Consider the following 24,168-nt stretch of genomic DNA (forward strand, 5'->3'; position numbering starts at 1 on the left):
AGCATTTTGAGCTAAGTTTAAAGGAAGAATAAGGCTATGTGCCTATAAAAAGGAAATACAGCAACAGAGGTAATAATCGACAGCAACAGAAAATTTCAAACCAAGTGAAACCAGGCTTTAAGTCAGACAAATCTCAACGTGACATGTGGTCCTGTCACTTACTACCAGTGTGATGGAATAAACCACTGTACCTCTTGAAGCCTCATTTCTTCACCTGCAAAATGAGGATAATAGTTTGTACTCTCAGGGCTGTTATGAAGATTAAATATTCTTGTCTGGCCCATGATACACAGCCACTGTTAAAAAGAGTCATAAAATATACTTTCACAACATCATTCTTAAAGACCACATAGCATTCCACTGTGTGGGCATACTTTAAATTATTGAATGAGTCCCTCGTGTTGGATTCGAGGCTGTCTTAAATGTACTGATATGTTCAACAACGATGGGATGAATGTCCTTGGACATAAATCTTCAGGCACTTCTATAATAATTTTCTTAAGATAATGTCTAGAACTGGAATTTTGGAACCAAAGGGGAGGTACCTATTGCCAAATTATCCTTCAGAAATGTATATCATCTTGCTCTCTAACTAGCACCACAGCCATTTTAAAATTATTTTTAACTGATCTCACTGCCCGGGTGGGACTCTAGACCTCTCCAGACTCCCTCTGTTTCTTTTTGGCTGGGCTTTTCCGGCTACCAGTTACGCTGATCTCACCTCTCGGCTGCGGCAGTGGCTGCGGCGTTCATGGCAAAGTGTCGGATGGTGCTTTCCTCCAGGTACTTCTGCTCCCACTTGGTCATGTCGGCCTCCAGGGCCAGGATCCGCTCCTCCTTCTCCCTCACAAGTTCCATGAGGGCTGGGGCATTGTATTCCGGCATGCTGGCAGGTTGGCCATTTCCATGTTTCTGGAGAAAACAGGAGAAATGACATGTTGATACTGAAACGGGGCTATAAAGGAGACCACATAAACCTTGTCTGCATGGTTACCCAGCTGGATCACACCTGGTTCACCCAGGTTGTCATCACGCTCTTGCTCCATCTCCAGTATGGATGACCCAGGCTTGGTGGATAACACCACCAGGCAACCTCACCTCCCCGATTCCTCTATCTCATTTAATTCTCATGGAACTCTGTAAAACAAAGTCCCAGCTTTACAGATGAGAAAACCAAGCTTCTGAGAGGCTAAATGAACTGTTCAATGTCTCTCAGCTAATCAGCAGTGGGGTCAGGATTCAAAGTCAGGTCTGTCTGGCCATACAGCTCTGCATGACCATGAACGGAAGTGGCTCGTCCAACGTCCAGCAGTTACTTTACACCAAAAGCAAGAATGCGAACTAAGGATTTTTCTCCTGGTCTAGGACACTTTCTCCTGAGTTCAAGGAAGTGATGCCAGTTGTTTGCTTCCCTTGAGGCTGGGAGATAAAGCGTAAAGGCCAAGGAAGTGGGAGAGAGAGGCCCTAAGGCACAGGCTGCAACATGTCATCTGAGAAACTAATACCTGCCCTACCTAGAGGCCTGGGAATCATGGAAGATAAGGCCTACAGGAGCAGTTAATAACACTTAAAGGGCTAGACAATGTCTAGCTAAAAGCGAAAAACACTAGATCTAGGATCTAAGGGTAGCTTGTCAGTGACCAACATTTAAGCAAGAATAGGGTAGAAGTGATGTACCTTCCTCATTGACCTGTACAGGAAGTCACGGACCCCCCATGGCCAAGCACTTGGCCTCAGGCAGGAGGACAAATGACCCAGTCCATCAGGATGAGAAGCTCCCTCTTGTTAGAAACTTTCCAAGAAAAAGATCCCACAGCCTCACTAAGCTGCCATCTATGCTTGTCGGTTTCTATCTAAATCACTTATGTTGCCGTCTCAGCTGGCTGATTTCTGCAGAATCCTCTCAACCCCATGTGAAACCACAGGGCCCCTAATTCAGGTCTTTAGGAGTTATTTAAATAAATGCAAAAATTTCAACATTCAAGCATACAGAGAGAGTACGGTCTAACGAGTAAATATACTGGCCAGAATAATGGACTGGGGGTCAGGCAGGCCAGCTTCTGCTGCCCATTCAGCCAGTCAACAAATATTTACTGAACATGTACAAAGTGCTGGGGATGCCACAGTGAACAAGACAGATAAAAATCTCTGCCCTCAATGTGTGTACCCGGGAGGAATGTCCTAATTAGCTAATGACCTTGGTCTGGTCTTTCAACTGCCCCGTGCCTCATTTTCCTCTTCCAAGAACTTTCCCCCTTCCCTCTTCTACCTCACAGCACTGTGGAAGTGAGATGTGAAAATGACTTTGAGCTCTTTGCAAGAAAGATAAAATTTTGAGTTCTTAAAAATGTTAATTTCCCTCCCTCTCACCTTTATTTCCTCTTTCACTTCCCCCCAGCTTCTAATGATGCTTAAGTACTACTTCCTCTCCCAAGGTGGCGGGAGATTACTTACAATAACCAGAACCTGTTCCCTGGGAGCTGCTCTTTCTGCTAATCCTACTGTCCTGACCTACCTTTTCCCCTCCCCATCTCTCAATCAGCCACACTCTGTCATCTTTTTTCAGCGGGACTGGGAAAGTTGGAGTAAGGAAGGAATTTGGGAGAGGGTACCGAGGATGTCCTACGCCTTCCAATAGCTCTGAAGGGAACAATGATAACGCGAACAGCAATGGTAGTTATTCTTTCTTAATCAATTGCTAAGTGCCAGGCACTGTGTAAGCACCTTGTGCAGATTTTATTTGTAGTTACAAGTATAATGTACATGTAATTCCTTTGCCCCATTTTAGAAACAAAGAAGTCGAGGCTCGGAAAGCCTACTTACCTAAGGCTACTTTTCTAGTAGGGGGAGGAGGCAGGATTCAACCCTGGTCAGTCCAATCCCAGAGCCCACGCTCTGAATCAATTCAAGATTCCACGTCACTAGGCTCACCTCCAGTCTACCCACCCTTCTGGAAGGTTCCAGGGCACTGTGCAGGAATAACTGGAGCTCTCTAGGGAGCTCTTCCTTGTTAGGGGACTAGGTGGAGAAGTTCAGCTGTGTCCTGGCATTGGTCTAAGGGCAGAGCCCTAGTGTGGAGTGTTGATTCAACAAGTGCTCTAGGCTACTCTCTCCATGGTCCCTTCAGAATAATTCCCTAGGGGATGTGGCAAGGCAGTGTGGTCTTACTGCTTCGCTGAAGAGGCAGATGACTAAGGGCTTTGTTACAGTGTGACCTCAGTGTGCTTTCTAAAGGGGTCAGACAGATGCCTTGGTCACACAGGAGGGAGGAGCAGGGTGAGCATGGGCTTGCCAAATCAGGCAGGCATATGCATGAGCCGCTCAATCGTGAATGAGGAGGAAGCCGATCAGAGAAGCCCCTTGATACCTTTCCTGGAAAGGCCGAGTTTCTCCAGTGACGCCATGCTCTGGAGTGGACTACAGTCGACGCTAACCATCCCTGCTGAGGGCCAGCAGGGCTGTGCTCGCCACACTAGCCCATGAGTTTGACCCAACTCTACCCTTTATAGCATCTGCAACATGGAACTAGTTAAAAGCAAGGTTTTAGGGAGGATTTATTTGTAATATCATTTTTACCTTTTCTGGTTATAGAAAAATGTATGCTCACTGGTAAAATGAGAAAATAAAGAAGCGTTAAAGGAAAAAATAAAAAAGAATACTCATCTTTTTAATGAGTAGGCAAAAGCAACAGGGAAATCCTGAGTGTCTTTCATTTCATAGGAGATAGATTAATACTCTCATTGGAAACAAAACTATAATATTACTTTTAAAGAGATGCTGAGCATCAAAGTGCCATTTAACCGTAAAGACTGTCTCTCCTCCTTTGGTCTCCTGTCAGCCATAAATAGCTGGGGATCTGCGATCAGCTCCCAAAAACAAACCCAAAATGTAAGCCAAGCAATTTCCCTGGAAAGCCTCAATTCTGAAACTTCTGTTCACAGGTGCGTCTATATCCACCAGCAGGCTTTGTGTACAGCAGGAATGTTGTTTTTGCCAGTCTAGTCTGAGGAAATAATGGGCATGAGTGTGCATGGGTCTGAGTGTGCATACAGCGAATGCCCTCTGCGGCAAGAGACATATTTTTCAAATAATTCTAACTCCATATTTCTCCTTGGTACACAACAAGATAATGGAGCTGAGTCTGGTTTCAGGGCACTCAAAATAGAAAATCCAAGGATAAGTAATCTAATTGTACAGTGTGGGTGGCACATTAACTGGAAAAGAACATTCTTTTTGGCTCTAAGTATTGAGATGTGCCCATTTTGTCAGCCAAAGGCTCGGAAGTATCTACCAGGTGCCAGCACGGTACCAGGCACCAGAGAAGCCTGCCTTCCAGTGGGGAGGTTGAGATCTCACTATGCAACAGAAAAGAGCTGAAGGTACACCTGAAGTGTCAGGGAATGTGGCACAGGTTAGCAAGATCAGAAGTCCGGAGACAGACTCAGCCTTCCTTACGAGCTACCAACTAAGCCAAGATGGTGGGAGGCCGGGTGGGTTTCTTAATTTTCTGGGCAATCTCACTAACACCTCCTTCCCCAGCCAAGTACACACGCCCAGAGGGAACTGTGTGCGCCTGCCATGAGAAAGGGCTGAGCTGGCCTGAGCGAATGCTTTCAAGTGTTTTCAAGTGTTTCAACCACAACCACTATGCCCTATCCAGCAGATAATTTCATGGAGCCCTGTCCTGCATTCCCCTGGTTCCCAACTTAGAGCACACCCTTCCCCAGCTGCAGAGAGGGCTCTGCCCACCACGCTGGCTGATGACACACAGCCCAGGCTCTCTCTGCAGCCAGGAACCTTTGACCAGCCTAGGATGGAACCTAGCCCAGCTGCAGAGCTTTCCTGTAGGACTTCTCCCCTCGCCGAGGCACACGTGGACCCTGGGCTGGGGTGTTTTATTTTGAGCTTATTGGAGGTGTTACATTAACAGCTGTTACTGGGAACCAGAAGGAGAGGCAGAAGGACTAGGAGCTTATGGCCAATGTTATATTCTAGGGATAGTCCTGAACTCCCTCCTCTCCTTTACCTCTGAAAACTCAGATGATCGTGTCCTACTAATTTCACCCCCTCCTGCTCCCCCATGGATTCCCATTATCACCACACCCTAGACGATACCAACAGCCTTCAGGCTGGCCTCCCTGACTTCAACATCCACCCCTCCAGCCCCTCCTGATACCAAAGGGGGCTCTTCCCTAGTCTTTTGTATCATAATCCTTTCCCGCTTAAAAACCTCCCAGTTGTTGGCTCTGTGGACTACAGGAAAGTCCAGTCTCTCAACTTGACCAAATGTCTTTCACAAACTGGCCTCTGCCCCCTCCCAGCCACCTCCTTGGGCATTCTCCCCCAGCCAGCTGCACCAGCTGTCTGGAACTCGCCATGCCATGTCACGCCTCTCTCCTTTACACATACTCTTCCTCTGCCTCTGATGTTCTTCCCCCGAATGCCCAACAAACTCATCTTTCAAAGTCCAACTCAAATGTCCTCCTCTGTGAAGCCATCCAAAGCCGCATTCCCCCACACCCAGCCTCCAGTGGTCACCACTTTCTCTCTGGAAGGACGTCTGTTACTGCAGTGAGTGGACTGCCTGGCTCCTCCACTGGCTGCTGTGTTGCTTTGCTGAGGACAGGGAGTTCTTGTTTCCCTCTGAATCCTCAGTGCAGAGCGCAGAGCCTGGTCCACAGCAAGTGCCCTGCTCCATAACGTTGGCCGAATGAATGTGTCTGATTCCACTGTCGGCCCCACCCGCAGTCCCTCACCTGCTGGGTTCGCAGCGCGTCCAGCTCTCTCTCCAGCCAGGTCCGCAGTCTCCGCTCCATCTGCTCTCGCTTCTCGCATGCTGACTGCAGCTGGGTCAGGGCCTGCTGCAGCTTCTCCACTTTCTCGACATATGCTTGCTTCTCTCGTAACTGAGCAGAGAGCGTAAAAAGGAACATAGAATTTAGACCAGTGATTCTCAAAGTTGGGGTGGAGGTGGGCGGTCAGATTACCTGGAGATCCTGTTTAAACTACAAGTGCATGTACCTTCCCTATTCTTACCCCTCAGGAAAGAAAAGATTTAGACAAAGGCCACCAGTTATACTTGAAAGGGCTGGGATGCTTGGAATTCAAGACCCTACTTGGATACCGGCTTTCAGTAATTTGTAAAGCTCTGAGCTCAATCCTTGGTTAACGCTTAATAATTATAGCATTTGCAGCCATTGGAAATGAGGTTAATAAAGAGTTTTTAATGTCATGAGTAAATGCTTATTTTATAATGCTAACTGGAAAATCCAGAATCAAAAATTATATACAACATGATCACAATTATGTCTATCTATCTATCTATTGATCTATATATTATCTATATAAGAAAAAAGACTAGAAGGAAATCAAAGTATTAACTGTGTTTATCTGTATGAAAGAATAGTAATTTCCCTTCTTTATTCTCTTCTGTATTTTTCAAATTTTCTATAACTATAAATTGCTATTATAAGAGAGAAATTATGTTTGCATGTATATATGCATGTGTACCCATCTCTGTGTGTGTCTGAATATAAACATTTCTTATTATAGATATTTGTTTTTTTTTTTTAAAGGAATCATTTTTTTTTAAGATTTTTTTTTTATTTTTTTTTTTCCTTTTTCTCCCCAAAGCCCCCCAGTACACAGTTGTACATTCTTCGTTGTGGGTCCTTCTAGTTGTGGCATGTGGGACGCTGCCTCAGCGTGGTTTGATGAGCAGTGCCATGTCCGCACCCAGGATTCGAACCAACGAAACACTGGGCCGCCTGCAGCGGAGCGCGCTGACTTAACCACTCGGCCACGGGGCCAGCCCCTCTTATTATAGATATTTGTGGAGTAACTTTCTCCTACAGATTTCAGAGCCCTTTATAGATGAGTAGTTGACAGCCCTGAAGAGACAGCGAGGGCATAATGAACACTCAAAAAACACCGTAACTGAGGAGATAGAAATTAAGGTAAAAATGATTTATGGAAATGTCCCATGAGCTACGGATTTAGAATCATGATCAACAACTTCAAATTTTTACTCTCAGACTTTGTTTTCTTCCAATTAGGAGTTTGGCCCCTGTTCATAAATCCCAGGCACATTTGTAACTTTCTGGGAATTGGCTGGTGCCAAAAATCAGGCTGAGGCATTTCCTTGATCTGGTCCTCGGTGAGAAGACACCAGATGCTATTTCCCGTCATCCTGCGCTGGAGCGTGTAGATGCCTTGCAGGCAGCTCAGATCCTGAGTTCATCCCATGATTGCAGTGGCAAGTTGGAACACGCCCATGATTTAAGAGCTTGCTGTGAAGGGTGATTTCTGAGTTAGCAGGCAGCACTGCCAGAAGCTATGCCTATATCCTAGCCAAGGCCACCAGAATAAAATGGAGGTGCTTCTGCCTTTTCCAGTGGGGGGGGGGGGGGGGCGACAGCAACATTATAGTCTTTTCCATACCTGCCCTTGAGATCAGTTTTCCTTTGGCTCTTTCATTCACTGTGTTTTCGACTGCTTGATTCAATTTAACAGACATTTGAGGACCTACTAACTGCAGGTTCCTATGTTAGAAGCCTCATCCGATCAAATATTTTGTGAGTACCATTCATAAACCACTTACCACGTCCTAGACTGTATAGTTTTCTGAGTGTGCAGCCACTAGAATATAAGTGCCATGAGATTTGTCTGTTTTGGGCAGGGTGCACAGTGTGTCCCCAATGCCTGGAACATTACCTGGCATACAGTGGGTACTCAATAAATATTTGTTACATGAACGAATGAATATTATTCCTAATCAGTTACAAGATTCTTGAAGGCACAGATCTCTCGCATTCATCTTTGTATCAGCCTTAAGTTTAGCAAGGAGTATAGTATGATGAGGGTGATTAATAATAACAATAATTATACCAGTCAACATTTTTGAAGCATTAGCATGCCATGCTTTGTGCCTTCTATGCAATATCTTATTTAATCCTCCCAGTAACAGTAAAAGGGAAACTACTTTATTATCTCCATTTAAGAGATAAGAAAACTGAGGAGTGAAGGGTTTGCTCAAGGACACAGAGCTGACAGATACATCCATCCTGGTGTCCGGCTCTCGAGTCCAAGCTCTTACCCATCGTGGGAAGTTATGGTAAGCACTCAATAAGAGCCACGTGAACTGAATTAAAACCCCTCACAAGAAACTTTCATAACAACAAGGATAGATAATGGAAGGCAGACCCATGAGACATTTTGGAGAGGCCACACACAGTCAAAGATCTTATATAAATACAAGGACAAGACAAGATCCATAATGGTGATTATAAAGAACCTGTCTTCAAGGAGTTCATAACTTTTACTTTAATAGAAATATTAAAATGAAAAGATTTAAAAAATTATAATTTTCCTTTCCTCCATACATGGTGATGGAGCCCCAATAAGTGATTTCACTTATAATGATAATAAGGAGTGCTGGCCTCCCTTCCTCAGAGCAGACCTCCTGCCCTTTAGCAGCTAAGGTCACTTTCTTCAGCAAATGTTTTCTGACTTAGTGAGTTCCTCACTGGCAACAAGGAAGATGCTCTGGGGCTATTGCCCAGGATCCTCATGCTAGCATGAAAATTGTAGTTTCGACATAGAACATGAGGGCTTTAAAGGGCTTCTAATGGACAAGACCCTTGTTGACTTAACGATCTTCCTCTTTAGCTGCTTTAACCTTGAAGTTGAAGTTTGCTGAGACACCTGAGTTACCTGGTGTCAGGAGATCTCTTCTGAAGGAATAGCTTTTTACTTTCAACAGCAGTTGGATTAATTAACAATAGTGTTTTCTGTGTGCCAAGCACCAAGCTAAGTACTTTGTGTAGAATATCTCAGTTACGCCTCTTCTAGACTTTGAGCTTCTACTTTCCACAATGGCTCTGCTCAGGTCAGCCCCTCACAACAGGGAGGCGCCCACCCCCGGGAGCAGCTGGATGGTGTGGGGCAGCAGGCTCCTGTCTACCTGGCAGACCTCTCCTCCTTTATTGACACTGTGTCTACAGCCTGAATCCCCTAGAATGGGCCTCAGACGTGGTCATTCTACTTCTGCAGTCAGGCTTAAAGGGAAAGTTCCCCTCAAAAAACTTAATCTAAAGGGTTAATTTCATCAGAAACCAATAAATCCATAATGCTTGAGTGGGATCAAAATTTCCTGGAGTGGGGGGGGTGGGTGGTGGTGGTCATTGCACAGCTGAGCCAACTTCTGGAAACTGGAGACAGGTTGGCTGAATGCCACCCCTACCCCACCCTCATGAGAAGACTTGCCCTTTTTTATGCAATCGAGAGCCCCAAAACACAGCAATTGAATTATTATTTTTGTTCTATTTTGCTCTAAAGGCACCAGTGGTTTTTAATCCTTCCATTTATTTCCAGCCCTGGACACTTGCCCATCAATGGGCTGTAGGCTGGGTTTTAGGCTAAGAGTGAGCTCTTTCACGTATGCCTTTCACACTCTGCCTGACTCTGGGTTGGATACACTTTGTTTTTCATAATTTTCTTTTGGGAAGTCTTCTACATCCCTCCTCCTGACTCACCTCCTGGGAGTTGGATCTGGTTAAAGTTTCAGGGTTAGGAAAAGGAAATGGAGGCTCCGGGGTTCTGCCTCCCCCTCCCAACCTCCGGCGCTCTCACCTCCTCTTCCAGCTTGATGACCTTGGCCTGGGCATTGCTCAGAGCCTGGTCCAGGATCTCAATGTGTCTCCGGTGGTCCTCACTTGCAGTCCTCACTGCTGCTAACTCCATTTCTAGCTTCTCCTTTTCCTTCAAGAATTCTTTGTCTAGAAGGGAGACAAGAACAAAACTACCTCTATCAGAAAGTGCTCACCCTCTGGGCTCAGTGCCAGTCTACATCTGGCAAGGATTAAAAATAAAAAGGCATGCAAACGGGAGAGGGTTGAATTTCTGCTTTTGCTCCCTCTTAATAATAGCAGTGGTGTGTGAGGTGAAGATTTTCTTTAAAACCACTGTTAACTCTAGACGCACTCCAGGTCACAGTTCCAAAGATGAATGGCACACAGAGAACAAGTGACCTCGTGTTCTTAATAACTTACTCCTGTACAACGCTTATTTTAATGCTTCCAATTAACCTCGTACCTACGATTTCACTTTATGCTCACAGCCTTGCCTGCTTCCATCTTCCAAACTGGTGATGAAAGGGTAGGCAATACTAACAATAATACTAATATTCTCACTCACAGAAAAATGAACAAGGTCCAGAAGGTTAAGCTCTGGACCTAAGGCCAGATAGCAGAGGGCAGCTTCAACCCAGCCCTCCAGTCTCTGGCTGGATCTTCTTCCCAAATAACCTGCCCCACATTTTCTTCTAGCTCTGTTCAAGAGAAGAAAGGGACAATGCTTTGGACTTGGGGAAACTGCTTTCCTCTCGTTCAATGACAATGTAATTGATGGTGATCACTGTGTTGCACATGGAGAGCAAAGGCTGCTGCGCACTCGGTGGCTCCCACACCACTTCCTACAGACTGACTACCATTTTAGCTGAAGCAGGCAGGGCTGATAGTGTCATGGGTCAGTGTTATTTATCGAAAACATTTTCCTGTTACAAAAGCAACACATTTTGTTTTAAAAATAAAATAGAATATGTAGATATGTTGTTTATAATATAGAAAAACTCAAATGGACTTCATGTATAAGATTAAGGGATTGATTATATAAACTACTATAAACTCTACAATAGAATAGGATGCAGCCATTAAAATTAGAGAATGTTAGTGACACGGAAAAAAATCTCCATTATCGAAAAAAGGTGGTTATAAAACCCCACGCACACTATTCCGTATTTGTAGAAAACAGGGCATAAATACAACAGTAGCAGCAACAACAATAGTTAGAAACTGATTTCTATGTGCCCAAACCATTAGAATGCCTCATATGGGTTATCTCAGTCCTCCTAGCAACCTGCACGGAAACAGAGAACACAAGTTTGGAAGCTACACCAGCATGTGACAGTGGTTTCATTCATTCATGACTTCCTCATATAGTCATTCATTAATTTAATAAATAGGTATCAAAAGTTAAGGACCAGCCTTATGGGCCATGAAGCAATAGAAAGAATACTGAGCTTAAGGAGCAGAAAAATGTGGTTTTGAATACAGGAAGAAGAATAAAAAAGACACTTTAAGGCTGCAAATACCCAATGACAAACTCACAATTTTAGAGCCGGAAGAGATCATAGGAAACATCAACACCCGGTTCCACCCGCTTTGCTTTATGGGTGAAAGGAAAGGAAAGCCCAGGAGCAAAGGCACTTGTCCAAGATCCCCCGCCAGCTGGGGCTGAGCCAGGACCAGAATCTGGGTCTCCTGATGTCCCACTACAGCGTCCTTCCCACTCGACTGCACTGCCCTTGCATTGTGGCTTATGTTGTTGGGATCGGAGAGCAATGGAATGGCTTCGGAACTGACAGTCTGAATGAGTAGACTTGTAAAGCTAAGTAGTGGCTGTGCTGCCTAGAAACAATGGCACCCTCTGGAAACAAAATGAGGCCACCAAGATCCTGACCCAGCACAGAGCATTACTTTTGGGTTCTTTATGCCCCACCACAATGACCAACTGCCCCTCCGCGCTCACCCCCCACCCTTTCTCCTTTCAGTGGCATTTGAAATGCTGCCTCTGAAACTTCCTTCCTAGTCCATGGAGAACGGGCATGCAAGAGGCCTAAACAAATGGGTCAGTATCAGCCCACTGGCTCTGGGCCCATTCCTCCACAGTCCTAAATGGACCAGAGCATTGCACTCTTTCTGTGCAACGTCACCAACATTTGAGCACTATCTTCCTGGGTCTGGACAACATCTCAACAGGCATCATGCCCACTGGCCTCGTCCGGGCCCTGGAGAGTACCTAGGAGTCACTCAGCAGGCATGCCTGGAATGAACCACTAGATTTCAGAGCTTCTACCTGGATATCACCTAAGCATAAAAGTTCTCTTTGTTGCTGGCAGCCAAGGACACTGTGATTTTGACCAGAAGCAGTAAAATGACAGATTGAGCTCAAGACTAGAAGCCACAACCAGAGCTTCTTGCAGTTTGCAAACTAATGATCATAATTATTGCAGTGTCACAATGACAACTTTTTAGATTTCTGAATTAACAAACACCCCTCCACTCCAACACACACACTGGATTCTAGCATTTGCTATTTCCTTGATAGGCAGTATCACATTGTGATTGAAGAACGGACTTCTGGGGCCGGCCCCGTGGCCGAGTGGTTAAGTTTGCACACTCCACTGCAGCAGCCCAGGGTTTCGCTGGTTCAGATCCTGGGCACGGACAGGGCACCACTCATCAAGCCACTCTGAGGCGGCATCCCACATGCCACAACTAGAAGGACCCACAACTAAAAATATACAGCTATGTAACCGGGGAGCTTTGGGGAGAAAAAGGAAAAATAAAATCTTTAAAAAAAAAAAAAAGAAAAAAGAATGGACTTCTGCATCAGAAAGACCTGGATTCAAATCCTAGGTTCACCACTTTCCAGCTCTGAGGCCTTGGGCACAGTATTTAACCTCTCTGAGTCTCAGCTCCCTTGTGTATCAAATGGGAATGATAACATCTACATCATAGTGTTGTTGTGATGACTGTTGACAGAGATGATGCATAGAAAGTATCAAAGGACCTGAATATTCAGGAATTTATCTGTTTTGATCATTATTGATTCCCTGAGCCTAGAACATTGCCTGGTTCAATATATATTGTTGAATGAACAAATGAATCTCGACTATAGTTCAATGCCAACTATATAATAAAAGGCAGCTCTCGTTAGCTATTAGGTATTTGGTATCCTTGTGGTCTCCCGACAGCATCTGTTATAGAGCTGTCCACTCCCCCTTTGAAGCCACCACTCATCAGATGGCTGGTACGGACCATGGACATCCCTGGTTTCCTTCTCTACCCAGGCTCCCTGAACCTCCCAGTGTATACCACAGGACAAAGATGTGGGTGGGTATTGGACAGATTCCATTAGCTCTGGTAAGACCCTTTGAATCATGGGTCAAAACATTCCTGTCCTGAGTTTAGTGACCTTAGACTTCAGACTGCAACCATATCAGTTACTATCAGTCACACTGACTCAGAACTCCTCATTCACTGACAGAAAGTAGTGCTCTCAATGATAAAGTTTTTAAAAAGGCTATTTATGACAATAGTGATAATAATAACAAAACCTGCTCATGTTTGTTGAATGAGTGCTGTGTTCCAGGAATGGTGACTTGTATTATTCCCTTTACATTATTTGCTTTAAGTTTACTGTATGAGGTAGGCACTGTTATTATTCCCATCTTCCAGCTGAGGAACATAACACTAAGAAAGGGTAAGTAACGTGCCCACAGAAGTGATGCTCATCAGTGGTAGAGCCAGAACTTGCATGTGCATCTCTAATGCATGTTCACAAGCACGGCTCTAGACTGCCTCCCCTGTGCAAGTATGGAGAGATGAAGAATTGCAGAACAGAAGCAGAAAGTATAGAAGAGCTGCACTGTAACAGAGCTCATGATTGCACAGATTCATGTATGTCACGGGTCATATCATATTTCTCAAGATACGGCAGTTACATCCACATGTGTATCCACTTGCAAATATTAATTCAGCATCTACTACATGGAGGCATCAGAGTATTGGGTTCCTATCCACCTTGACCACTCATGGTTTTCTGACTTTGGAAGTAAATGAACCTCTTTGTGCTTCAGTTCCCTTGCATTTAAAGTGAGGATCACAACAAAACCTACTTCAAAATACAAATAGTAAGTACTCGGTAAATGTCAACTACGATAAGGCTGTGGTTATTGTTGTTGTTCTGAAAAGTGACAAATTCTGCGGCTACAGGTGAGGAGGATGTAGCAATCTGCTTTGAATCGGGCGGGAAGAGAGGAAGGACATAGGCAAAGGCCACGTGACCAGTGGCTCTAATAGATGCTTGCACAGGGTACTATGAAAACACAAGGACATCTAATTCAGGGCGTGAGGAGGAGACGATGTCAAGGCAGTGAGCCTATGAGGCAGGGAAACTGTGTCCCTTAACTCCCTGGAGACACGGGGACTGAGGCGTGTTAGAGCCATCCTGAAAAGTCATCTCTTGGGAGATGCCAAAGGACAGTCCCATGAGTGAAACCACCTCAAAGGAAGGTCCCTTGAGTTTACTGTTAGCTAAGCCCCTTGGGAGGGATCTCAAGAAAGAACAGCCTCACACTGAATTTTTTGGTTGGGCTCCAATGTATATACTAAGAATTCCTAGAACAGGCAAGTTGACACAAGGGAACTCTTGCCCAGAATGGTCTGTTTACTCAGTGGATATGAATTACCCTGAACTGCATGGAACAGGGAGTTGTTTAGCCTGATGGCTCGGGTCCCATTTACACAGAGGATGTCTGCTCATACACTGTTTACTCTGGAAACCACAGCGATGGCATGGGCTTTGTAGCCAGGCCGACCTGGTTTAATTGTGGCACCTTCACATACTAGTTCACCTTGGACACGTGGCTTCACCTCTCTGAGACTCCATCTCCTCAAACGGAACTAACAAGGTCTATTTTGCAGGACTGTTGTGAAGATTAAAATGACTACCTGTAAAATACTTGCCATGGGGCTTGGCACATAACAGATAATAAACAATAACAAGAGCTAACGTATATTACTGGGGGTTACCACATCCTGGGCACTGTCTTGAGCTTTACAACAGAACCTTATTTAATCCTCCTAACAGTTCTAATTGTCAACTAAAAAAATTGAAGCAAAACGAGCTATGATACTTGTACAAGGTCAAATGGTGGTTGCCTGTTTGCCTCTACCCATAGGCTAGACTCTTCTTTGAGGAAAGAGCAGAAGTGGATGGAAACTAGAACTGGGCCCAATAATTCAAAGAAGCTCCTTTTCCATCCTACCCTTCTCCTTTGCCATTCTGGGTAAGGTTCGAAGTGGACAGTCTGTTAAAATTGTTTCTGCAATTACTATTTGAGCACAGCTTAATTGCTGGCTGAACTACGGGATGGTGGACCCTAGTAACCTCTGTTAAGAAATACCGAGAGTGGAGTATGTGTATGAGATCTGACGGTGGGGGTGTCAGGGCACTGTGTGCTGCACTTCCAGTTTTTAATTCAGTGCTCCAACTTAGAGCTTGAGCTCATGAGGCGCACAAAGCTGTAACCTGGCCCTTCTCAAGTAGGAATTAATTTCTAGGCCTTTCCTGATACAATGGGTTTTTGATGAGTTTTCCCCTAAGCCCGATACAGCTGGAGGGATGGAGAAGTCCAGCTGCTGCCAACCTGACCACGGGGTGACTAACTGACCGGAATGCTTGGAAGGTAAAAGGCAGGTCTTCCGCGCCCTCTTCTCTTCTTTCAGCCGAACTATGGTTTGACCCCTTAACCAGATGGTTCTTTGGGGATTTACGTCTATGCTGGAGTATGTGTCTGTGTGTGTGTAGACATAAACACAGACTAAGCTAATTCTGTTCAAGCTCCAAATCCTGTATGGCTTGCATAGCAATGCACTCTGGCCCTTTTGGCTGTGGTTCTGCAGTTATTTCCCTGGCACTCCTCAAGGAAGGTACTTGTTGCCTTGGATGTGGGAAGAGGGAATGGTGCTGGCAGAGGTAAGGGAAGAGGAGGCAGGCACAATCCAACTAACCTTCTCCCAAATCTCAACAATTCTCTGAAGTGCCGATGACTGGAAGTCTCATTTGACTGATGAGACTGATTTTACGAGTACAGTCTCTGGGACTCTCCGAGTGAAGAGAGCTTAAAGGACATTACCAGAGGACAGGCCATAGGCAAAGGAGAGGCTGGGTAGGGAGGCTGAGGAGAGACGTGGCTGACAGTGCCCAGGCCCTCTGTCTACTACAGCAGAAGCCCCATGTCCAGCACTAGCGGTTCACTGGGAGAGGGCCTGCAAGAGGCCCTAGCCTAGAACTTTCTATGGAGTAGACAACTTTCATAATGTCTGCTCAGATAACACTCCATTTGGAAAAGCTGTCTACGAAGGTCCTCCATCCCCAGGGCTAAGTTCTGGCAAGCAGCCAGGTCTGCATTACGAAGCCCTTGTCATCTGCCCCTTCTCACCACTCCCCATTTGATAGGGGATCAAACATGAAGGGCCATAGGACCCAAGCTAGGTCAATCCGAGTCTCTCATTTGAGACTATGTAAGTGGGAGCCTGGAGAGGTGGTGATGCAGGTGTGGACAGGCAACCAACCTAGCTCTTAGGCTGGCAGCCATATTCCAGCATGTGCTTTGGAGAAACAGAGAAAGCCAGGCTGTAGAGAATGAAGAACCAAGTTGATGGACGTAGAAAGGTGGATGAGAGTCCATAGTGAGAAGGAGAGAGGGAAACAGCCTCACAGACAAACATAGACCCCCCAGAGTACAAACTACATCTTGATTCTCACAGACATACAAGCCTGGCCCCTAGCCCTTGTGAGGCCTGCCTGTACATCCTGCCTGGGGGCTCCGTCACACACAAAGGTACTTAAAAAACAGTCCTCTTATCTGGGCTTAAGCTGGCTCAAGCAGATTTTTCTTTTTGTAATGAAAAATTACTAGATACTCTACTCCCTTCTCCAGCAAGAAAGGACTTGATAGTTTGGTAATGCCTTAGGATAAAGCTGACCAACACAAATGGCATCAATTCTGGTAACTAGAAACCTCTCCACAATGCTGATGAAATGGGCTCCCTCTTATGAAACAATGTCCGAATAATTATTTGCCATACTACTCCTCTCTAAAACGTCTCCTCCTGTTTCTTCCTCCTCAAAGATCCCTCAGCCCTGAGCTCCTGGCACCGTATCTTGTGAGACCGAACAAGTGACGGGGAGCAGTCTATTCCAAGGGTCAGCTACAATTTACAGGGTAATTCAAGAGTCACATCCATTTGGAAGTGCTTGTTGACACGAAAAGTAATTTCTTTTTTCTGAGATTGTGGGAGTGGAAAGACAATAGGAAGGTATTTCATCTACTTCACTATCTGCAAAACTACTTAGGTTCATTCTGCCTTAAAGATTTTCTACGCTCAGGAGCTCATTCTTAACATCTGCCCCTACCCCTCACCCCAGTTTGAGAGTCAAACTGATGAATCCAGAAAGAGACAGCCAAAACGTAATCCAAACAGAGCACTGTTCACATCATATGAGAGAGACCTATTCACCTGAGGCTTCTTTGATACAAAACAACCTGAAAGATGATCTATCTTTAAAAGCCACACTCATTAATTCAGTAATATAATACAAAGCTGATCCTATAAGCCGCTGGTTTGCCTTTTTGTTGTCTTTTTTAAATTTGCTGATAAAGTTTGTCAGGTAAGGAAGCTTGTTATTTCAGGAAAGGGTCTTAAGCTCTAAGCCATCCCTGCATGCACAGCAGGTTGCCATGGTTCCGCAAGGCAATGGAGACATAGGTTGTGAGTGGGTGGGTAAATAGGGCTATTAGCAAACACAGGAACACTCTAGTGGGGGTGTGTTTTCAATGGCCGAGAGAGTGAACTGTTTTTAAATGAATTCTGTAATAAGGAAATTAAGAACAGGAGGTCAAACCGAACTCTGTTCTGTAGAGCCCTGGGAGGGGGAAGGAAGGGTAGAGAAAGGACGCTGCAGGGGGGACACACCAGTAGGAAGAAAAGGCGTTCTGAAGAATGCACCCTGTCTCAACCAGAAATCTTTTCAGCTTTCGTGCGTTTCACCTGTGAGTTTGAAAGCCACTGGTTCAGACATTGCAAGGGAAACAAAGATTTGAGGAAATGGCTGTTGTTAAAACGCAGAGAAGAAATCTTTTGGAGAAAGGAATCAGTACAGCAAAGGGACGCAAAGCCTGAAGTGTGAAGGACTGATTCCAGCTCTGTTGCCCAAATGGAAAAGGAAAACAGAAATTCTCCCTTTTACACAGTACTATGGCAGCAAAATTATTCTAAGATACTAATGGGCTTTCAAGGCCCACCCCAAGGGTTACATGCTGCTTGAAGCTTTTCTGATTCCTTCAATAAAAGAGATCGTTCTGGTGTGGGAGAACCTGCACACACATGCTTTTTTTTTAGGGGGTGTTCCTGTTGGGGGAGCAGTTCTCTATCGGGTCCTTACCATATTCTGCCTTGTATTCCAGATACAGCGGCCGATGTCTGTCTGTCTTACTCTTCCCATTGGGCTTACTTCATAGTGTGTCTAAACCCCTCTATCTTTGCAAGATTTTAAGAATCTAAGCTAGCAGGAGCATCTCGTATGCGAAGAGATACGGCAAGTTTAGGCAACAGCTTACTGAATAAGAAGATGCTATTGATACATGATCAAATTCCAACTCAGTCTTTAAAATAAAATTTTTAAATGATAGTTTTCAAATACTTATCACTGGAAAGTAACAAAACCAAACCACAAAATCTTCTAATAATCTAATGGACATTTTGGTCTTAACATACTTATTATATTTTTGTTACTTTCTACAATTTTTCTATTGCTCTTTAATATCCAGGCCCCAAACTGAGTTTGTAGCACCAAAAAAGTAAAATATCTCAGGTATGATTTGGTAAAACATTTACTTGAATACCAGCAAAAGTTGTCAACGTAATTTTTTTCTAATCTAGTCATTCTTCATATTGCATTTTATTTATTTATTTATTTTTCAGGGAAGGATTCACCCTGAGCTAACATCTGTTGCCAATCTTCCTCTTTTTGTTTTCTTCCCAAAGCCCTGCAGTGCATGGTTGTATATTCTAGTTGTAAATCCTTCTAGTTCTTCTATGTGAGCTGTCACCATGGCATGGCAACTGACAGAGAGGTGGTGTGGTTGCACGACTGAGAAATGAACTCGGGCCGCTGAAGCAGTGAAAGCACCGAGCTTTAACCACTAGACCACCAGGGCCAGCTCCGTAGTGCATTTTAATTCTAGAAACTGTACTTACACATTTAGAAATAATTCACAGTTTTTTTTTTTACCTACCTAAGTGTATTACATATGTAGCTTGCAAATTTGCTTGACTGAATATACACCCATTTATCCAGCTTAGCTTCCAAACGTACTTTTCAACCTTCCACTTTATTTTTTTTCCTTGAAATAAAAATGTCCTGGGACTTCTATATCACTGCTGACAGCATCATAACAAATTAGGCAATGAATTAATAATGCCACATAAAGATAGGATGCACAGGGCATTTGGTTTTGATTATATACATATTTGTGAATCAACCATAAACCAAACCTGAAGACTTAAACTTTCTTTAACTGCCACAAAACAGAAGTCCTTTTTTGCCTTCTCTTTTCTTAATATAAAAAGATAAACAAGAGCCACTTCTATTTCCAGGTATGACAAAGGGAGACCTGACCAGATGATTTGGCTCCCCATGCAGAACACAACCATAAAACCTGGACAAATGCAAACAGCCACGATCTGAAGGTAGTGAAAGGCAAACACACTGATGGTGGTGGGAGCACCAGTTCGCCTGAGAGGGGAGCAAGAACTCCACACGCTCTGCATCTTGATTGTGGTGGTGATTACATTTCATCATGCTGTATACTTAAAATGTACAGAGATTTTATTGTATGTAAATATAGGTATATGTTATATATTTATATTTGTTTTAATTAAGGCATTATTATAGTGTGTATATATATATATATATATACACACACTATAATATATATATATATATATATAAAACTATGTTTTCTAACGGGGCCCTCTGAATGGCAGATATGGCTTCACACTAAAACCTGGCCCAAAGATAGAATTTTATGCTGGGGAAACTGTTATAACTGGGAAAGAAGTGGTTCATTCTAGGATTAATCAGAAAGAAAGAAATGTGTCACCTGCAATTATATTTTCTCTCTTTAACTTCTGCAACCCCTCCCATTGTCATTTTTGTGACTTGCTTTGAACAGATCCTTTTTGTCTCTTCTTTCTACCAAACCACAGTCTTTGTAAGCAAAAAGAAAATTAGGAGCAGATGCAAGCTTATTTTTAATGGTCTAAGACCAAATTTTCTGGACTTAAAACAAACACTTTGTCCCCTCAAAGTTCTCAGATTCCATTAAGATACAGCTCTATGCTCTCACCATGATTTGTGAACCAAAAATAGTTTCAAAAACTAATTGTAAGAAACTATATCACAGAGTTACTCATTGTATTCTGCTTTTATTTTTTTTTTTTTGCTGAGGAAGATTAGCCCTGAGCTAACATCTATGCCAATCTTTCTGTATGTTGTACGTGGGTCACCACCATAGCATGGCTGACAAGTGGTGTAGGTCTATGCCTGGGATCTGAATCTGCAAACCCAGGCTGCTAAAGTGGAATGTGCCAAACTCAACCACTCCACCATGGGGCCTGCCCCTATTCTGCCTATTTTTTATTCTTATTACCCAGAAAACAAAAAGTTTAATTTCATAGACATTTTGAGAGAACTTTTCTTTAGACTCTATGCTCTATTCTGGTCTCAACAATTTTTCTTTCATATCTGAAGAGATATACCAGATTACCAACAAGGCCTTTTATTGTAATCAGCTCTAGTTCAAAGATAGATGTAGAAGTCAGCAGCACAGAATGTTAATTCTAGTAGTTAGAACTTGCTTGAGTAGACATGAACACATAACTAAGTCACAGTACTGGGCTAAATAATTTGCAACCAAAGAAGACTTCTAGTACAAGAATTATTTACGTTCATTTACTATCCCAGAGTCTTCTTTGGGTAAAAACATGAAATCTCATATCACCCCCAGAGCCAAGAGAGATGACCTTTGGAGAAGGAGAAGTAAAAAAGAAGAGAAAGAAGGTCCCAATTCTAGTTGTGGTTTAACCATTTAACACCTATGGGGCCCTGGGCAAACCAACTGATGGTTCTTGGTTGCAGTTTCTTCATTAGTAAATCATGGACGCCACATCAAATGAGCTCTAAAACCACTGGGTCACCAGTGCAGCTACTTCTTATGTTATAACCTCTCTCTACCTCCAAGGTACACAGGATGTGGCTTCCCCATGGCAGCTCAGTATGAATTTGGGCTCCAGAGTCAGAATGACCAAGGTTCAAAACTCGTCTGATCCACTTATGAGCCTGTATGGCCATGAATAAAGTATTTAACCTTCCTGTGCCTCAGTTTCCTCATTTGCTAAATACCTGTAATACCTACCTCACAGAGTTGTTTGGAGGATTAAAAGAGACAGTGTATCTACAGAGGCTAGCATAGTGGTTGGCCCACAGAAAGTGCTCAATTAGTGTTGGCAGCTGTTACTGTTGTTAGACGATCACACCCAGGCTGGCCTGAGCCAGGACCGGAAGGGGAGCCAACCTGCAATTCCACCTGAGGATAAACTTTTACTCATCAGGTCAACAGTCTCTGGAGACAGTGGCGATCAGACGGCCTCTTAACGAGCTCTGGTTCAGAGGACACATGCACTGCTGGCGATCAGACCCACGACCTCTAAAGTCCTCTCCAACCCTGCTACCCAAGCTCTGCAGGCCTCATCTCACAGAAGGATGCTTATGGTAGGAATTTATGGCACCACTGGGAGAGGCGCCCCTAAGACCTCACCATCCAGGCGGTTAACTACCATGGCTAACCAGAGAGCTAGTCCTACCCAGGCCTATCTCTATCACTAGCTAATTTTTGATGCCCACTGGGTCACAAAGGTTGATGTCTCCATTTGTATGTGTCTCAGTTTATCTCAAATGATAATAATTATGCTCCCTGACTAGGGATTAAGTAAAAAATGACTGTGAAACTCTCCTAGGAAACAAAATAACAACTATATCCCGATTTATAATTTAGGGAAATTTACAAAATAAGATCCAGAGGATACTTCCGAAATTCTTTATTTTCCATTTTCCTTTTGCTCAGATTCCTTCTTCTTCTTCTCTTCCACAACTGGTGCCTGGAACAGAGGTTGGCAAACTACAGCCTGAAGGCCAAATCCAGCCCACAGCCTGATTTTATAAATGAAGTTTCACTGGAACTCAGCCACGTCCACTTGTTTATGGATCATCTATGGCAGATTTCAGGCTACAGGGACAGAGTTGAGTAGTTGCAGCCCCAAGACCTAAAATTATTTACCATCTGGCCCTTTACAGAAAGAGTTTGCTGACCTGTGGTCTAGAACACAGCTAGTTCATAGTAGGTAGCCAATAACTGTTTGTTTGATTAAACGATAATGATCATCATTTTGCTCAACATCCAACAAGTATTTATTAAATGCCTCTAAGCACCAAGAGCTGTGCCAGGTTCTGGAAATGCAATGACCTTGAACTACAATGGTGAGAATGACAGACAGGGCCCCTGGCCTCACGGTGTGTGCACTTAGGAGGGGAAGACAGAATATGATCATCCAAATAGTTACTTATTTACACCTGTGATGAGTGTTTACAAAGGAAAAAAGTACAGGGCGTTGAAGGAGTATATAAAAGAAGACCTGACCCTACCTCAGGAAGCCTTCTCTGAGTAAATGACATTTAATTCAAGCCGAGACCTGACCGTGGATTTCTTGGTTCTGAACCATCAGGGAAAGTGAGGGTTCCCTGATGCCACATGAAATGCATCTGGTTTCAGTATGTTTTCCAGTCCATCTTTACTCCATCCATCCGTCTAGCTATTAGTGCAAGCAACATGGACCGTAATGAAGTTTAAGACACTTGATTTTTCAATTCCCAAACAGGAACACTAAGCAAATAAATAATTTCAAACCCAGCAATGTGAAAATCATACGTTATGTTCACTTGTTAGAGACTGGACATCAACACAAGACCAAGAGACAGTTCTTCAATCCTCTCTGGTTCTTTAAGCACAGAAAATCAGACCCTAAATTGAGTAAAATTAATTTTCACACTTGGGGAGCAGATTTGATCGAACAGAAACAGATGCCTGGCAGCCTAAGGGCACTTCTGGCTGTCATGTAGGTTTGAAGCTTCTCAGTGCTCCCTATCAAGGCTGATCAAGTGGCTTAAGCACTCACAGGCTCTGCTTTCCAAATTCAGTGAGGCTCGGCAAGCCATGCAGGCATGCTTTGGGAACACGGCCCATTCCCCAACCCTGAAAACTGGCAGGTCCTTCCAGAGAAGGTGAGTGCTGAAATTGATGGAGGAAGGATGCAAGGAGGCAGGAAGAAGTGCCGCTCAATAAATGCATTTGTAAAGTCTTCTTTGCATTTCCTATCACTCATTATCCCTCAGAGCTCTGGTGCCTGAAGTAGATTTATTTCCCTATTTCTTTAGAGGTAATGGAGGTACAGGAAGATTCAGCATCTAAATTCAAGGCACTGAGCATGTTAATGGGAGAGAAGGAATTAGAAGATGCAGCAAGTGATCCAAGATTATTTACTTGAGCCTGTGCCTACAAAACCTTTGATATTTAGAACTGCACAGTCCTGTTAACTGTAGGGATCATCTTTAAGGGGAATCAGTTAATTCAGCACGAGAAAATTTTCTTGATTTAAATGATGCCACCTTAGCAGGCTTCAGAGACAATGCCTTCTCCTTTGACCAGGCACTGATCTGTGGAGTCTGGCATGATCTGCGGATTGGTCAGTGTGAGTATTTGGCCAGTTGCTACAAAAACCTTTACATACCACAGCCAATTCTCAGCTCCAACATAACCACAGCAGAGTAGAAGAGAAGCAGCAGTCAAGGGAACCAAAAATCAACTATATTAATGCCAATTTTCATGAAAAATGCTACTAAAATACTACTGTTCTAATAGCAAAAAATTCCCCTAACCTGGATATCCTCCTACTTGCAAAAAAAGGAAGGAGGGAAGGAAGAAGGCAAAAAAATGGAATTTAAGCATTTTTAAGTTGTTTCTATTCTGCTGGTAGTTAATTTCGCCTAATGCTGTGAAATAACGGAGGATAACCTGGGGCATCTGACAACATGACTGGTAGACACTGAGCTAAAAAGAATATATTGATACTGATGCTGCATGAGAATGTCAAGCCTATTGTTAAAGGGATTTTCCACTTTTATTCATTCCCTCAGTAAACATTTATTGAGTGCCAGGTATATAAAGATTCAAGGGCTTTCAGTGAGGGTTGGGGATGGATATTGGTAAAGAATGTTAGTTCTCCCATCTAGTGGAGGAGATCCATGCAAATAAATGATGCCCATATGGAATGGAGATAAAAGTGCTGTAGTAGGCGCTTTGTACCAAGTCAGGAGAGGCTGCAAGCACCAGCAGGCCCACAGAGGAGGAGGTAAACCAGGGCA

At 43.9% G+C, this 24,168-nt stretch overlaps 1 protein-coding gene across 16 annotated transcripts in view; it reads right to left on the reverse strand.

The window, feature by feature from the left end:
* The window catches only part of AMOTL1 (angiomotin like 1), a 155,464-nt gene that overhangs the window by 16,626 nt on the left and 114,670 nt on the right, over positions 1-24,168 (reverse strand). For all 16 annotated transcript variants that reach the window (XM_014835373.3, XM_070490424.1, XM_070490422.1 and 13 more), the window contains 3 exons: positions 9,631-9,776; positions 5,757-5,906; positions 722-912 (listed from right to left, as the gene is read on the reverse strand). In XM_014835373.3, coding sequence (XP_014690859.2) covers positions 722-912; positions 5,757-5,906; positions 9,631-9,776 — 487 coding nt within the window. The remainder of the gene's footprint in view (positions 1-721; positions 913-5,756; positions 5,907-9,630; positions 9,777-24,168) is intronic.

Source organism: Equus asinus, chromosome 20 (assembly GCF_041296235.1).
Source record: "Equus asinus isolate D_3611 breed Donkey chromosome 20, EquAss-T2T_v2, whole genome shotgun sequence".
Taxonomy (NCBI): domain Eukaryota; kingdom Metazoa; phylum Chordata; class Mammalia; order Perissodactyla; family Equidae; genus Equus; species Equus asinus.